The sequence below is a fragment of the Heteronotia binoei genome, chromosome 17 (genome assembly GCF_032191835.1).
Source record: "Heteronotia binoei isolate CCM8104 ecotype False Entrance Well chromosome 17, APGP_CSIRO_Hbin_v1, whole genome shotgun sequence".
NCBI lineage: Eukaryota > Metazoa > Chordata > Lepidosauria > Squamata > Gekkonidae > Heteronotia > Heteronotia binoei.
This window is the reverse complement of record NC_083239.1, coordinates 52,119,429-52,136,205: the sequence shown is the minus strand read 5'-3', so window position 1 is coordinate 52,136,205 and position 16,777 is coordinate 52,119,429. Positions and strand designations below refer to the sequence as shown.

At 48.9% G+C, this 16,777-nt stretch overlaps 1 protein-coding gene across 1 annotated transcript in view; it reads left to right on the top strand.

The window, feature by feature from the left end:
• PRKD2 (protein kinase D2) overlaps positions 1 to 16,777 on the top strand; it is a 64,259-nt gene that overhangs the window by 16,458 nt on the left and 31,024 nt on the right. The window contains exons 2-6 of the mRNA XM_060258257.1: positions 5,007 to 5,145; positions 7,498 to 7,629; positions 12,297 to 12,451; positions 13,868 to 14,069; positions 16,124 to 16,204. Coding sequence (XP_060114240.1) covers positions 7,590 to 7,629; positions 12,297 to 12,451; positions 13,868 to 14,069; positions 16,124 to 16,204 — 478 coding nt within the window. The 5' untranslated portion in view covers positions 5,007 to 5,145; positions 7,498 to 7,589. The remainder of the gene's footprint in view (positions 1 to 5,006; positions 5,146 to 7,497; positions 7,630 to 12,296; positions 12,452 to 13,867; positions 14,070 to 16,123; positions 16,205 to 16,777) is intronic.

Here is a 16,777-nt window from a genome sequence, read left to right as displayed (position 1 = left end):
GAAGGGACATTGGGAGGCGAGTGGATTCCCAGAAACCCTGGCCTTTATCAGGAGTGAACTGCGTGACTCCCGAGCCGTACAATAGGTTTCTGGCGGTGAATAGGAATGTAGCTTTTCGTTTTACCTCTTTGGGGTCCATCTCTGCTACAAACTTAAAATCCATTTTATAAGCATTACACAGTGGCAGTTTCCCCCTAAAGGCCTTGAAATTGTAGTTTACTGTTGAATTCTCTGCCCCGTGGAGCAGTCTGAATGGTCAGCAATGAAGAAAGGCACGAGGAGGTAGAAAACACGAATGGTAGACTAGTATGATATTGTTCCCCATGCTGGTGAGAATGTAGACAGCAGAATTTCCATTGGACTTCTTGGGTAGGGAGGGGGGGGAGTGGTTAGATTTTGAGAAGATCATGAATCAGACATCAGTCCCTTGAATTAAGACGTTCTTTCACAGATACTAAACATTGCACTTTCAATCCACTTGAACGATAGTTTGTAAGTGGATTTTTCTGTTTCCTGCTTTTCTCATTTTCCTTGCTTGTAAATTCCTGTTGGTTTTTTTGGGTTTGGGATATTCCCTGTTATGTGTTTTGGTCCCTCTGGTTGTCAGTTTGATATCACACAGGTTTATATCCGGGCTATATCCCTGTATATTTAAACGTGATTTTTACGCTGGACATAAACTGGTGTAATATTAAATTGGCCACTAGAGGGAGCAAAATTTGCCAAAACAGGAAGAAAGTCCGGAAGAAACAGGAAAACGAGAAGCCCGCCTGTTTTCGACAAAATATCAGGAAGAACTTCCCGACAGAGCATTTCCTCAGTGGAAGAGGATTCCTCGGGAGGTGGTGGGCTCTCCTCCTTTGGAGGTTTTTAAGCAGAGGCTAGATGGCCATCTGAGAACAATGCTGATTCTGTGAATTAGAATAATAGAATCATAGAGTTGGAAGGGACTTCCAGGGTCATCTAGTCCAACCCCTGCACAATGCAGGAAACCCACAAACACCTCCCCCAAATTCACAGGATCTTCATTGCTGTCAGATGACCCAACTAGCCTCTGTTTAAAGACCTCCAAGGAAGGAGAGCCTACCGCTTCCCGAGGAAGCCTGTTCCACTGAGGAACCGTTCTAATGGTCAGAAAGTTCTTCCAAATGTTGAGCGGGAAACTCTTTTGATTTAATTTCAACCCATTGGTTCTGGTCCTACCTTCTGGGGCCACAGAAAACAGTTCCACACCATCCTCTAGATGACAGCCCTTCAAGGACTTGGTGATCCTATCACCTCTCCGCCGCCTCCTCTCCAGGCTAAACATCCCCAGCTCCTTCAACCTTTCTTAGAAACATAGAGTTGGAAGGGACCTCCAGGGTCATCTAGTCCTACCCCCTGCACAATGCAGGAAACTCACAAATCCCTCCCCCTAAATCCACAGGATCTTCATTGCTTTCAGATGGCCATCCAGCCTCTGTTGAAAAACCTCCAAGGAAGGAGAGCCCACCACCTCCCGAGAAAGCCTGTTCTTCCTAATGTTGAGCCAGAAACTCTTTTGATTTAATTTCAACCCATTGGTTCTGGTCCTGCCTTCTGGGGCCACAGAAAACAATTCCACACCATCCTCTATAATTATATGACTGCTCTTCAAGTACTTGAAGATGGTGATCCTATCACCTCTCAGCTGTCTCCTCTCCATGCTAAACAGGCCCAGCTCCTTCAACCTTTCTTCATTGGACTTTGTCTCCAGACCCCTCACCATCTTCATCACCCTCCTCGGGACCCGTTTCAGCTTGTCTATATCCTTAGGCAGGTCATGAGAAGGAGAGCAGGAAGGGTTTCATCAATGTTTAGTTCTTGTGGCCTTTTCTTACCCGCCCAGGGAGATACTAACTGCTACACTGGGGTCAATCAGCAGTTTTTCTCTAGTTTGGCCAGGGATCCTGGAGAGTTGTTTTTTTTTTGAGTGGGGGGAGCGTCTTCTGGGTGTGGAGCAGGTTTTGTTGGAGGTGTAGGTGGAGAGATATTTGTGAGTTTCCTGCATTGTGCAGGGGGTTGGACTAGATGGAGGTCCCTCCCAACTCTACGATTCTATGGAAGAGCGTTGAAAGTGCAATTCTTCAGTGTGTGTGAAAGCGCAATCCTGTGTTAAGTGTCCTTAGCAACCACCCTGTTGAATAAAGCCTGCCTCACGTTTGACTGGTTGTCAGGGCTGCTGGGTTCTCCCAAAGCCCATCCATTCCAGCATCCCGTTGCCAACGACAGCCGGTCAGATACCTCTGGGAAGCCCGCAAGCAGGTGTGGCGGCCACCTTGCTGTTTGTTCAGCTTGGGGCTTTGAATTCTGAGGGACGATGACCTTGAGCAGTGGTTCTCTCAGCACATGACCAAAAGGAATCCTCTCTTGGATGCCAGCAGCTATTGCAGCAATAGGAGGGCTCAGAATGGCCAGAAATACCTGGAGATTTGAGACTGTAGCCTGGGGGAGTGGAGTTTAGGGAAGGAAAGGACCTTGGTAGGGTACAGAAGAGAGCCAGTTTGGTGTAGTGGTTAAGTGCACGGACTTTTATCTGGGAGAACTGGGTTTGATTCCCCGCTCCTCCACTTGCAGCTGCTGGAATGGCCTTGGGTCAGCCATAGCTCTGGCAGAGGTTGTCCTTGAAAGGGCAGACTCTTATCTGGGAGAACCGGGTTTGATTCCCCACTCCTCCACTTGCACCTGCTGGAATGGCCTTGGGTCAGCCATATTTCTGGCAGAGGTTGTCCTTGAAAGGGCAGCTGCTGGAATGGCCTTGGGTCAGCCATAGCTCTGCCAGAGGTTGTCCTTGAACGGGCAGCTGCTGTGAGAGCCCTCTCAGCCCCACCCACCTCACAGGTTGTCTGTTATGGGGGAAGAAGATACAGGCTATTGTAAGCTGCTCTGAGACTCTGATTCAGAGAGAAGGCTGGGGTATAAATCTGCAGTCTTCTTCCCCCCCACCTTCTCCTTCCTTCTTCTCCTCCTTCCTCTTCTTCCTCTTCGCCACGCAGTCCACTTTCCAAAGCAGCCCTTTTCTCCAGAAGTGGGCTAAATGTGGGATGGATCAGTAATAAATAAGTGGTAGTAATAAAGATAGTAATAAAGAAGCAGTTTAGGCCATCTTTATGTAATCTGGTGATCAGTTGTAATCTTGGGAGATCTCTGGAGGTCGCTCTACGCAGCCAGTTCGGACGATCACTTTGTTCTTGCACACGTGATATCTCCTGGGGAGGGGGAGGGAACGAAGCACCGTCTCCTTTCAGCACGTACTGAATATAAAAGACTCCGTTGGCAGCAGGAAGGAAGGAAGGGAGAGGTCGGAGGTCAGCTGGAACCAGCGAATGTCTCCAACGACTGTTAAAAATAACAGTCTGGATTTGCATAGCAGCTGCTTGAGAACCAGAAAGCTCGATCTGTCCCCTGTGTAGACTTTCTTGAAAAACAGAAGAAGAAGAAGATAACCCTCTCTTGAAATGCAGGTGTTCCTTTGCTGATGGGTTGGGGCACGTTGCTTGTGCATGGTGCGCCGGTTGAGGTCAAAAAGCCGCCTGCCTGCTGAAGCAGTTCTCGGTGCTTATTTAGAAGCATTCACTTGTGACCAAAGTTGGGAAGGGCGGTTTGCTCTGCAGAATAGCAAAGGCTTTGAACCTGGGTTTCCCCTGAGCCGGCCCAGCCTCTCTGCCTTGGTGGTGAAGTCCATACAAATGAGTTTGTATTCATTAGGCGTTCAAGTATTCATTCTTTTTTCCAGTTTCCGAGATTTCTTTCCTGGTTAAGAGCATAAGAACATAAGAGAAGCCATGTTGGATTAGGCCAATGGCCCATTCAGTCCAACACTCTGTGTCACAGAAGAACATAAGAGAAGCCATGTTGGATGAGGCCAATGGCCCCTCCAGTGCATCACTCTGTATCACACAGTGGCAAAAAAACCCCCAAGTGCCATCAGGAGGTCCACCAGTGGGGCCAGGACACTAGAAGCCCTCCCACTGTGCCCCCCCCAAGAATATGGAGCACCACTGCCCCAGACAGAGAGTTCCAACAATCTACTGTGGCTAATAGCCACTGATGGATTTCTGCTCCACACGATCCAATCCCCTCTTGAAGCTGTCTATGCTTGTGGCCGCCACCACCTCCTGTGGCAGTGAATTCCACGTGTTAATCTCCCTTTGAGTGAAGAAGTACTTCCTTTTATCCGTTTTAACCTGACTGCTCAGCAATTTCATTCTTGTATTGTGAGAAAGGGAGAAAAGTCCTTCTTTCTCTGCCTTCTTTATCCCATGCATCATCTTGTCAACCTCTATCATGTCACCCTTCAGTCGACATTTCTCCAAGCGAAAGAGCCCCAAGCGTTTTAACCTTTCTTCATAGGGAAAGTGTTCCAAACCTTTAATCATTCTAGTTGCCCTTTTCTGCACTTTTTCCAGCACTATAATATCCTTTTTGAGGTGAGGTGACCAGAATTGTACACAGTACTCCAAATGAGACCGCACCATCGATTTATACAGGGGCATTATGATACTGGCTGATTTATTTTCAATTCCCTTCCTAATAATTCCCAGCATGGTTTTGGCCTTTTTTATTGCAATCGCACACTGTCCTCCTTCTTCTTCCTTCTCCCTTCTTCTTCCTTCTCCTCCTTCTCCCTTCTCCCTTCTCCTTCTCCTTCTCCATCACCACCTCCTCCTCCACTCTTCTTCTTCTTCTTCCAGTTTGGTGTAGTAGTTAAGTGCACGGACTCTTACCTGGGAGAACTGGGTTTGATTCCCCACTCCTCCGCTTGCACCTGCTAGAGTGGCTTTGGGTCAGCCATAGCTCTCTCAAGAGTTGTCCTTGAAAGGGCAGCTGCTGTGAGAGCTCTCTCAGCTCCACCCACCTCACAGGGTATCTGTTGTGGGGGAGGAAGATAAAGGAGATTGTGAGCCGCTCTGAGACTCTGAAATTTGGAGTGGAGGGCAGGATATAAATCCAATGTCTTCTCCCCCTCTCTCCCCCTTCCTCTGCAGTTTCCAGAGTGCGGCTTCTATGGCCTCTACGACAAGATCCTGCTGTTCAAACATGACCCCTCGTCCGCTAACATCCTACAGCTGGTCCGAGCGGCCGGTGACATCCAGGAGGGAGACCTGGTGGAGGTTGTCCTCTCGGGTAAGTGGGTTGGGAAAGGGGAGCTCGGCCCCAGAGCCTGGGGGAGATTGGGCCCTGGATTTCTCATTTGGCCTCCTTGAGAACTTGCGGGCCGGTATGGAGGCTCTCAGTTGTTGACGTCAGAGCGCTGAGTTGCTGCAGAGGGTTTTGGTCCCACAGACCCAGGTGGAGGAAGCCCGATGGCTGCTCTGTGATGACTCGTGGCCTGAGGCGATAACTGTGGATGGGTTGGATAATCCCCAGGGATGTCAGGAACTGTGGAACAGGGCAGAGACCAAACTAGAAACCATTCAGACCAGGGGTGTCAAACTTGTGGCCCGGGGGCTGAATCAGGCCCCTGGAGGGCTCCTATCAGGCCCATGAGCAACTGGCTCTTGTCTGCTTCCTTCTCCCTCTCTCTAGCTTCCTTCTGCATCACAGCTCGCTTTGCCAGGCTTGCTCAATCACACAGCAGAGCTACGGAGTAAAGACTGTTTTCTCCATTGGCTGAGGCTCCTCCCTTGGGGAGGAGGGGGAGCTTGCTTTGTCAGGCCTTCTCAATCGCAGAGCAGAGCTACTGAGCCAAGCCTCTCTTCCTTCTATTGGCTGAGGCTCCTCTCTCTCCTCATCTCCTGGAGAAGGAAGGAAAGAGCCAGAGCTTCCTTTGCCCAGTTCCCTGGATCCCATGGGAGAAATACAAAGAAAGAACCTTTAAGACCAACAATTTATTGCTAATGTTTTAAGGTTTAAAAAAAAAATCTTTAGTCGTGTTTGTCTGTGTCCTTTATAAATTTTCTCTGCTACCTAATCTTAAATAGGTACACACATGGCCCGGCCCGACATGGGCTGGCCCAACAAAATCTCATTTATGTCAGATCCGGCCCTCATAACATATGAGTTTGACACCCCTGAGTCAGATGGCTCTTGGTTAGATCAGAGGACAGTGGAATGGGAGAATGGAAGGGGCTAGGGTTGCCATCTTTGGGTTGGGAAGTACCTGGAGATTGTAGGGGGTAGAGTTTATGGAAGACGGGGTTTGGGGAAGGGGGCCCGGGGGCCCTGAACAACTGGCTGTCATCTGCTTCCTTCTCCCTCTCTCTCGCTTCCTTCCGCATCACAGCTTGCTTTGCCAGTCTTGCTCGATCACACTGGAACTACAGAGCAAAACCTCTGTTTTCTCCATTGGCTGAGGCTCCTCCCTTGGGGAGGAAAGGGAGGGTATAATACCATAGAATCCATCCTCCAAAGGAGCCATTTCTTCATGGGGAATTGGTCTCTGTCATCCAGGGACCAGTTGTAATTGGAAGAGTGCTCCAGCCGCCACCTTTATAAAGCCGTTCGTATGAGGCGTTAGTGGGACTCAAATTTGGAAGTATGGGAAGGGCAGCTGTGAAGGAGCTAGAAAAGATCCTTCAGTGGAAGGCTGCATTCCTGGCGCACAAGATAATTCCTTCCAGAACGTTCTCCATTGGGTGTGAAAGCCGGAAATGAAGAAAGCTGACAGGAAGAAAGCAGATAGATCCCAGTAGGCAGCCGTGTTGGTCTGAAGCAATAGAACAAATTAGTAGACTAGTGCACCTTTAAGACCAACTAAGTTTTACTCAGAATGTAAGCTTCCCTGAGGCAGTTGACTGCCAAAAAGACAAACAAACAGGTTCTAGATCGAATCAGTCCTGAATTCTTCCTGGAAGCTAAAATGACCAAACTGGATGTTTTGGAGGGTCACCATGAATTGGTAGCGACTGGATGGCCCTTAACCCAGCACAGACTTTGTGGGATTTTGTTCCACGAATGTCCCCTGTATTAACTTGTGGGGTGGGGGGTGGGGGGCAGAACCCGCTTCAGAATGGCAGCACCCCAGGCAAGGATGTGTGAAACAGCCATAGAGAAGGGTGCCTCTGAGCAAGTGCAGAATGCCTCCTTTCCATCTGCACTGGGGCCCAGGTACAGACTTGAGGCTGAGGTGCTATGTGTCCTAAAAGGAAGTACTTCTTCAACCAAAGGGTGATTAACATGTGGAATTCACTGCCACAGGAGGTGGTGGCGGCTACAAGCATAGCCAGCTTCAAGAGGGGATTGGATAAAAATATGGAGCAGAGGTCCATCAGTGGCTATTAGCTACAGTGTATACATATATATATATATTTTGGCCACTATGCGACACAGAGTGTTGGACTGGATGGGCCATTGGCCTGATCCAACATGGCTTCTCTTATGTTCTTATGTCCGTTCTCATGTCATCTTCTCAGCGGGTAGCGTCTCTGTGAGATTAGATTAGGCTCGCAGTTGGCAACTGGAGGTACCTGCTTAGCCGTGCAAGAATCGGAACCCAGGCCTGGCTTGCGCGTCTTACCCTTGTCTCCCTTTCCCCAGCCTCCGCCACCTTTGAGGACTTCCAGATCCGCCCGCATGCCCTCAACGTGCACTCCTACCGGGCTCCGGCCTTTTGCGACCACTGCGGGGAGATGCTTTTCGGCCTGGTGCGCCAAGGGCTAAAGTGTGACGGTAAAGAATCTGAGTTTGCGCTCCATTTCAAGAAAAGTCATGCAGTCGGTTATGTGAGGTTTCAAGAGAAGGTTTGTGCATCCGATGGTAGAGGCATGCCCTTCCCAAGAGACTTTCCCTTCAGAAAGAAAGGGCGAAGGCCTCTTCTGAGGATATGCCAGGGGAATGAGGAGGTGTTACTCCCGTGTGAGGGGTGAGGCAGGTGCTTCCACAGGAGAATGGCTGCCACAGGAGATGAAGCCACGCATCCACCTCATTTTAGGGTGGAGGTCCTCAAACCATTTTGAGCCTGTGGCCACCTTTGGAATTCTGACCTGGTGTTGTGGGGGGTACCCACAAAATGGCCTCCATCAAATGGCTGCCACAGGAGATGAAGCTCGCCACAAAATGGCTGCCGCCACTCACCTCCAGTCACACAGTGACGATCCTTCTGCTCTAGTGGCGGCTGCTGCCCAAAGCAATATTTTTCAAATTCAGGGCCTATCGAATTTTTGATGGCCAGTCGAAAGCCTTGCTGGCCAAAATCCCCACCTGGTGGGCACCAGAAGTGATGGTGGGTGCCCTGTTGGGGATCCGTGTGATAGTGTCTGCTTTGAGCTTCTTAGGGTTTGGTGCCCCTTGCTCGCATGTTTTCTAGCATTTCTGTACATCCAGGAGGGCTAGAAATTTGTTCCTTTATTTTTTTGAAAGGGATTTGAGACCTCTGGGAGACTGCACTCTATGTCCCATGAGGAATGTCTCTTTCCTCTGCAGCAGACACAGCCTGGCCTTAACCTCTAAGTTTTATTTCTAGTCTCTAGCCTCCGGTTGCTGTAGCTTGCTTGCTGAATTTTGCACCCTTTGGTCGTTTTGGACGGGATTGTTCCCAAAATGGGGCACAGATAAAGATATATCAAAATTTAAAATATCTCAAGAAGATAAAATCTCTTTCATTTAAACATGGCGAAAAGAGCGTGAGACGCAATTGAGTCCTGATATATGGGAGATGATATGGGGTAACTATTAGAATAAAGCTACTGTAACTACACTTAAGCTTCCGACATTCAAAATTATGACATTTTGGTACCTTCCTCTACAGCTGTCTCATATAGCAAAAGACTCACAGTCTCATTGTTGGAAACAGTGTAAACAGGTTGGCTTTACATTGTTGGATACATGGCCCTAAAATACAGCAGTTTTGGAATCAGGTGTTAAAAAGTGTAAAAGATATAACTGGTCAGTCGCTTATTCTAAAACCAGCAGCATTATTGTTGAATTTAAGAACAAACATGAGTAAAGCATTTTCACTAAAAAAAAATTAATATCAATTTTGCAGCTAAAACAGCTATCTCTATTAAATGGAAGTTGGAACAAGGTCCAACTTTAACTCTTTGGCATACCAAATTATGGGACATATACATTATGGATAAATTAATGGATATGAGAAAAATATATGGGTTTGATGACAATAATGATTTTACATCAATGTGGTATCCTATACTAGAATACTTAAATTCTCTAAAAGAGATTCCAGACATAGTTACAGCACTACAAATCTGGTAAATACATTAGAACCTGTTCTTTTATGTGTAACTTTGTATTTATGCTTACTATTCCTTATAACAGGGGTGGCCAACGGTAGCTCTCCAGATGTTTTTTGCCTACAACTCCCATCAGCTCCAGCCAGCATGGGCAATGGCTGGGGCTGATGGGAGTTGTAGGCAAAAAACATCTGGAGAGCTACTGTTGGCCACCCCTGCCTTATAAGATTGTAAATACTATTATACTCTAGACGCACTGCTGTGATTTTGTTATTTTATTAAAAACGATAAAACTATATATTTTTTTTAAGAAAACAAGGCACAGACGCGATGAACAAATTTGAGTAGAATATAAATTTTTAAAAGGAGCCCCGTGGCGCAGAGTGGTAACCTGTAGTATTGCAGTCCAAAGCTCTGTTCACGACCTGAGTTCGATCCCGGCAGAAGCTGGGTTCAGGTAGCTGGCTCAAGGTTGGCTCAGCCTTCCATCCTTCCGAGGTCGGTAAAATGAGTCCCCAGCTTGCCGGGAGGAGAAGTGCAGATGACTGGGGAAGGCAATGGCAAACCACCCCGTCAAAAGTCTGCATCACCCCAGAGTCCGAAACGACTGGTGCTTGCGCAGGGGACTACCTTTACCTTTTTAAATTTTTAAGATCCAATTTGTCCATGTGTGTCTTCAGGATCAGGGTTGAAGGAGAGAAGCTCTTAATTTCTGATGAAAGAATTACGGCTAATAAGTTCTCATTACTATCCAAGATCTCAAAGAACGGCAAGCGAATTGGTTAGACTGTGGGCGGAAGCGTACATACATAACCCTTGCGCTTGGGAAGCTAATAGCGCAGAGAGAAAGTGAGATTAGGCTAGGCTGCTTTTCTTTATTGGGATATTTAGTAAATAGAGCAGAGTTTCACCCAGTCGTACTGAGTACAGGAAATGAATCTACCAAGAATTATATTGGGGGGGAAAAAAGAGAGGCAAACTTACATTTGAAGAGCCCCGTGGCGCAGAATGGTAAAGCTGCAGTACTGCAGTCCTAAGCTCTGCTCACGACCTGAGTTCGATCCCAGAGGAAGCTGGGTTCAGGTAGCCGGCTCAAGGTTGACTTAGCCTTCCATCTTTCCGAGGTCAGTGTAGTGAGTACCCGGCTCGCTGGGGGGAAAGTGGAGATGACCGGGGAAGGCAATGGCAAACCACCCTGTAAAAAGTCTGCCGTGAAAACGTGATGCGACGTCACCCCAGAGTCGGAAACGACTGGTGCTTGCACAGGGGACTCCCTTGTCCTTTTTAAACTTACATTTATTCAGGTAGATCCAGTTCACATTCAGGTTGCAGGCGAAAGGAGAGAAAGAAGCCTAACCTAAAGGGTTCCTTCCCTATCACAGGGGGCCAGCTTGTCTGGCATGACATGTGTGGAAGGATGAGGACCTTCAATCCACAGGAAAGCCATATGGAGAAAGGGAGAGGACAAAGTGTGAGAGAGGAGGGGGTCAGAGGGCAGCTCCTTGGTTAAGACAAAGGAGGGACATTGTATTCAATGAGATAACCCCTATATACCCTTGGAGTGATGTAATGCCCCTTCCCCCGGGTCGAGGAATGTTGAGTTGTCCTCTCCTGCACTCTTTACCCTCCTGCCATTTTTAAGTCCCTTGTGAAAAGAAGAATCTTGGGGGTTTTTTTCGCCTTCAAAGCCACATGATTTTCTTTCTTCACTCAGCATGCTTTCCTCCCGTATCCGCCCCAGGGCCTGGCAGAAGGTTAACCCACGTGCCTTTTGAGGTTGTTCGAATTCCTAATGCTTCATTGAACACTGATGGAATTTGGTGTTCCTAATGGATTGCTGGTGCTCTCGGGTCTGTGTCCCGGGCAAAGCGGTCCCAGAGGCTGCATTTGCAAGTGGAAAAGTTAAACAAACAAACCAGCGCGGAAGGTGAGGGATTGCAGACCCTTGGAAACCTCCATGAGGAAGGGTGCAAAGCAGGAGTCAAGCGGCCCCTTTAAGACCAACCAAGTTTTATTCAGAACGTCAGCTTCCGTGTGCTCTCTAAGCACACTTCATCAGGGGATCAGGTATTTCCTTGTTTTAAAATTAAGCTGGTCGGATGACCGTGAATAAAGAACTACTACTACCTTGTTTTAAAGAATTGTATTGATAACATATGGTAACAATATCCATTTATATCGTCTCTATCTCTAACCCATATGATATTTTCTAATCCCCCCTCCCTCCATTACTAGACTCCCACCGAAGTTATATACTTAAAGTTAACTTATAAAGGTACCTTTAACTATAAAAATCTAAATCCTACCTTTTTCTAATACTTAATCATTATTAAAAAAAATTGTCCAATGTCTTTTTACATTCCATTCTTTCTCTACATAACATCTAAATTTCTTCCATGCCCTTTTAAACACTTCCTAAGCACACTTCACCTCGTCTGATGAAGTGTGCTTAGAGAGCACACGAAAGCTGACGTTCTGAATAAAACGTGGTTGGTCTTAAAGGTGCCACTTGACTCCTGCTTTGTTCAGCTGCTTGAGACCAACACGGCCGCCCGCTTGGATCTAAGTTTTATTCAAAATGTAAGCTTTTGTGTGCTCTAAGCAGACTTCGTCGGACAAAAACGGAATGGCAAGCAGTCCTAAATATAGAGAAAGTGGGCAGTGAGTTGGGATGTAGAGTCATGGAAAAGTGTTTAGCAGATGAAAAGAATCACAAAGTGGGGTCTGTGTTTGTTAGCTAGTGTTAACTGGGCTGAAACAACAACGGAGGGCGATAAAAAACAGATCGATGTCCTAGGTGTAAAGTGCCATAAATAAGAGTTCGTCGTTCGTTCTGGGTTTAAATAGAGGGCCTTAGTTTCTCAAGAGGTTTGAACATCGTTCTAGTTTGCCATTAGAAAAAAAGAATACATTAAAATATAGTGGAAGGTGGGTTAGTATGTGTAATAAGATAAACAGCCAATATCCCTTGTTTGAGTATGTCAGTACAAAAAACCCCAGTATTCTGATACACTGTTCTAAAAGAGAAATATATTGGAATACTGTGGATGTATAGTTGTACTCAGAGTTGCAGGCAGCTTTTGGACTAAAAGATGCTTCGCTTTCCACCAATTTCAGTGTTCGTCTTTGGTTCGTTTTGTCTCCCAGGGTGCGGCCTGAACTACCACAAGCGGTGTGCCTTCCGCATCCCCAACAACTGTAGCGGTGCCCGCAAGAGGCGTCTGTCTTCCACCTCGCTGGTCAGCTCCCAGTCTCTGCGCCTTTCGATCACGGAGTCCCTGCCTTACGGCCCCAATGACCTGGTGAGGAACGCCTCTTCTCTCTGCTGAGGCGGGAATGGCCTCACTCGGATGCCCGAGTTACGTCCGGCAGGGACTAGAAACTTGATATCTTAAAATATAATGTGTGCATGTGTGTGGAGGAAAGGGGCTTGTGCCAGTGATCGAAAACCACCCAACCAGCTTCCTTGCTGACAGGATAGGGGCCTCTAAACCATCAGGCGTGGCATTCAGAAGAGAGGATTTCATAGTTAACTGAAGGATGACGGATTTAGAATCTTCCAGAAGGTACAGAATGCTGTGAGTGGTTATGTCAATTTGGCAGTGGAGAAACTGCCCTGCTTTTGGCCCCTAAGACCATAACAGAGCCAGTTGGGTGTAGTGGTTAAGTGCGTGGACTCTTATCTGAGAGAACCGGGTTTGATTCCCCACTCCTCCACTTGCAGCTGCTGGAATGGCCTTGGGTCAGCCATAGCTCTGGCAGAGGTTGTCCTTGAAAGGGCAGCTGCTGGGAGAGCCCTCTCCAGCCCCACCCACCTCACAGGGTGTCTGTTGTGGGGGAGGAAGGGAAAGGAGATTGAAGGCCGCTCTGAGCCTCTGTCCTTGAAAGGGCAGCTGCTGTGAGAGCCCTCTCAGCCCCACCCACCTCACAGGGTGTCTGTTGTGGGGGAGAGGAAGGAGATTGTGAGCCGCTCTGAGACTCTGAGATTCAGTGTATAGGGTGGGAGTCCAGACTCTCTCTCTGATGCCCGTGTATAGAGCGCTTATGCACGTTAAATAAAGAAGCTGTTTTCCTGATCCCTCGTGTCCGCGGCCTCCGTTATTGATCCGGCAGAATTTGGTAATGTATGAATAGGTTTTCCCTGCTACAGTGGGGGAGAGGAAGGAGATTGTGAGCCGCTCTGAGACTCTGAGATTCAGTGTATAGGGTGGGATATAAATCCAATATCATCTTCTTTTAGAGAGCCAGTTTGGTGTAGTGGTTAAGAGCGGAGGACTCTAATCTGGAGAACCGGGTTTAATTCCCCACTCCTCCACATGAGCCTGCTGGTGTGACCTTGGATCAGTCACAGTTCTCTCTGAGCTCTCTCAGCCCCACCTACCTCACAGGGTCTTTGTTGTGGTGAGAGGAAGGGGAGGAGTTTGGAAGCTGCTCTGAGACTCCTTCACGTTGCAAAGTATAAAAACCAACTCTGCTTATTTTAGGGAAGATATATTATTTAATTCATTCGTATCTCACCTTTCTCCCCAGAGGGGGACCAGAGGAGTTTACATCGTTCTCCTGTCCTCCATTTTTTCCCTCACAACGACCCTGTGAGGTGGGTTAGAGCCCTAGAGGGAACACTGCTCAGGCAGAACGTGGGGTACCTGACTTCCCTGTACCGAGACTTTTGAGGGTTTGCTCCTGCCTGACCCTTCCCCCCCTGCTTTCCCTCCCAGAGCCGGAGTTCGACCGAGCTGCTCCCTCGCCGTCTGACATCCTCCACGTACGTCGGCCGCCCCATCGAACTGGACAAGCTCTTCTTGACGAAGGTCAAAGTGCCCCACACCTTCCTCATCCACTCGTACACCCGCCCCACCGTCTGCCAGTTCTGCAAGAAACTTCTCAAGGGTCTTTTCCGCCAAGGGCTGCAATGCAAAGGTGAGGTGGGGGGAGGGATCCGGGACGCTGGGGGCGGGGGTGTCACAATCTCAGGGTGCAGTCCAAGGTCAAAGTCCAGGAAGTCAAGCAGGAGCCAAGTCACCAATGCAGAATCACAAACTGGAACCAGAAGTCAGTGTCCAAAAGCCAAGCAGGTCAGGATCAGGAATCAGGCAGGAGCGTGGATGGAAGCCAGAGAATAGACTTGTTGCTTCCACAAGGTTACCAGGTCGTGGGTGGGAGCTATATAGGAGCCTCAATTAGCCTGCTCCCTGAACTTGCTGAGCGCACTGGAAAGCCGGCATAGGAACCGCCGGCCTCAGAGCGGCTTTTTCCCGCCTGTCACGTGACTGGTGGGGGGGCCATCTTGAAAGAGCCCCTGAAGCCTGCTCTTCCCTGTTTTGCCGCATTGGTGAGTTGGAAAGGAGGGGGAGGTGCCGCACAGAGGGGGGCGGGGCCACCGGAGCAGCGTGGAGATCAGGGCCAGAGTGGGGGGCCCCCTCCATCCAAAGTTTTCCCCCATATTCTGGCTATGGGCCTGTCTGAGGTGACCAATAAGGTCGGCATGAGTCGGTCAGGGCTCAGCGATAGCAAGGACTCCTCAGGAGAAGAGGAGCCCCGTGTAGCCAGCCTTGAGTTAACAGAAGCTGACTGTCACGTTCTCAGGGTGCAGGCAGGCAGGAGTCCAAAGCCAGTCCAAGGTCAAAGTCCAGGAAGTCAAGCAGGAGCCAGGTCACCAATGCAGAATCACAAACCAGAATCAGAAGTAACGTCCAAAAGCCAAAAGGTCAGGGTGCCAAGGAAATCAAGCAGGTCAGGATCAGGAATTGGGAAGCAGCGTGGATGCAAGCCACAGAATAGACTTGTTGCTTCCACAAGGTTACCAGGTCCTGCGTGGGAGCTATATGGGAGTCTCAATCAGCCTGCTCCCTGGTGGCAGTGACTCTGCTAGAACTCAGGGCTGAGAGATCTGAAACCTTGGCGTGCCTCATGTCTTCGCTCTGAAAGTCCTTTCCGGAGCCTGCTCCGAACTCTTGAGATGGGAGGAGGAAAGCTTGGAGGAGATTGATCGTCAACAGCTGACACTGTTGCCTAGAGAGTGATTGATGGGCCAGCTGCTGTTTGTTCAGCTGAGGAACTGGCTGGCAACTCTTCCAGGTCTGTTAACCCTTCCAGCTCCTCCTCGTCAGGGCTCATGACACCGGGTGAGGGGGGCAGCAGACACAGTGTGGGTGGGTGAAGTGGGGAAGAGATAGACTCGGCTGTTGTGAGTCCTGAGGAACCAGTGAGAATGCGAGAAGCCCGTGGATCTCGTTTTCTGCTTGGGGTGTGGATAGGGTTGCCAAGTCCAATTCAAGAAATATCTGGGGACATTGGGGGTGGAGCCAGGAGACTCTGGGGGTGGAGCCAGGAGCAAGGTTGTGACAAGCATCACTGAACTCCAAAGGGAGTTCTGGCCATCACAATTAAAGGGACAGCACATCTTTTAAATGCCTTCCCTCCACTGGAAATAATGAAGGATAGGGGCACCTTCTTTTGGGGCTCATAAAATTGGACCCCCTGGTCCAATCTTTTTGAAACTTGGAGGGTGTTTTGAAGAGAGGCACTGGATGCTATGCTGCAAATTTGGAGCCTCTACCTAAAAAGACAGCCCCCCCCAGAGCCCCAGATACCTGCGGATCAATTCTCAATGGGATCAATGGGAATCGTTCTCTGTAGGGAATAATGGAGTGCCTAGCAGACATTTAAATGGAGGAAGACAATCTCATGAATTCTGTACGTGTCACGGATTAGAAATGCCGTCTGCTTACCTTTGTTATTTTGCTAGGAACCGATGAGTTTGGGACGTGGGGAGGCGAGAGGAGCATCGTTTGCGGGGAAAACACAACTTCTCCACCTGGTGGCAGCTTAATGCATTGCAGGCAGTTATTACAAAGGGCATGAATGCCAGTTCACGGGCAGGTAGGCAGGCGGGAGAAGAGGTGTTGCTGGGTGTGCGAATTGGGAACCTGACTGCCACTGTTTTTCCCCGCCCCCTCCCATTTTCTTTTCAGATTGCAAGTTCAACTGCCATAAGCGTTGCGCGACTCGGGTCCCGAACGATTGCCTTGGGGAAGCGCAGTTTAATGGCAGCGGTGAGCATTTGCCCTTCTTGCCGAAAGTGGGGGTGGGGGGAAGCACAGCTAAATAGAGCCAGTTTGGTGTAGTGGTTTAGTGCACGGACTCTTAGCTAGGAGAACCGGGTTTGATTCCTCCCTCCTCCACTTGCACCTGCTGGAATGGCCTTGGGTCAGCCATAGGTCTCGCAGAGCTCTTCCTTGAAAAGGCAGCTTCTGGGAGAGCTCTCTCAGCCCCATAGGGAGTCCGTTGTGGGGGAGGAAGGGAAAGGAGATTGTAGGCCGCTCTGAGCCTCTGTCCTTGAAAGGGCAGCTTCTGGGAGAGCTCTCTCAGCCCCAACTATCTCACAGGGTGTCTGTTATGGGAGAGGAAGGGAAAGGAAATTGTAGGCCACTCTGAGCCTCTGTAATAAGAGCCCTGTGGCACAGAGTGTTAAAGCTGCAGTACTGCAGTCCAAGCTGTGCTCACGACCTGAGTTCGATCCCCAGCAGAAGCTGGATTTTCAGATAGCCAGCTCGAGGTTGACTTAGCCTTCGATCCTTCCGAGGTCGGTCAAATGAGTACCCAGCTTGCTGGGGGGAAAGTGTAGA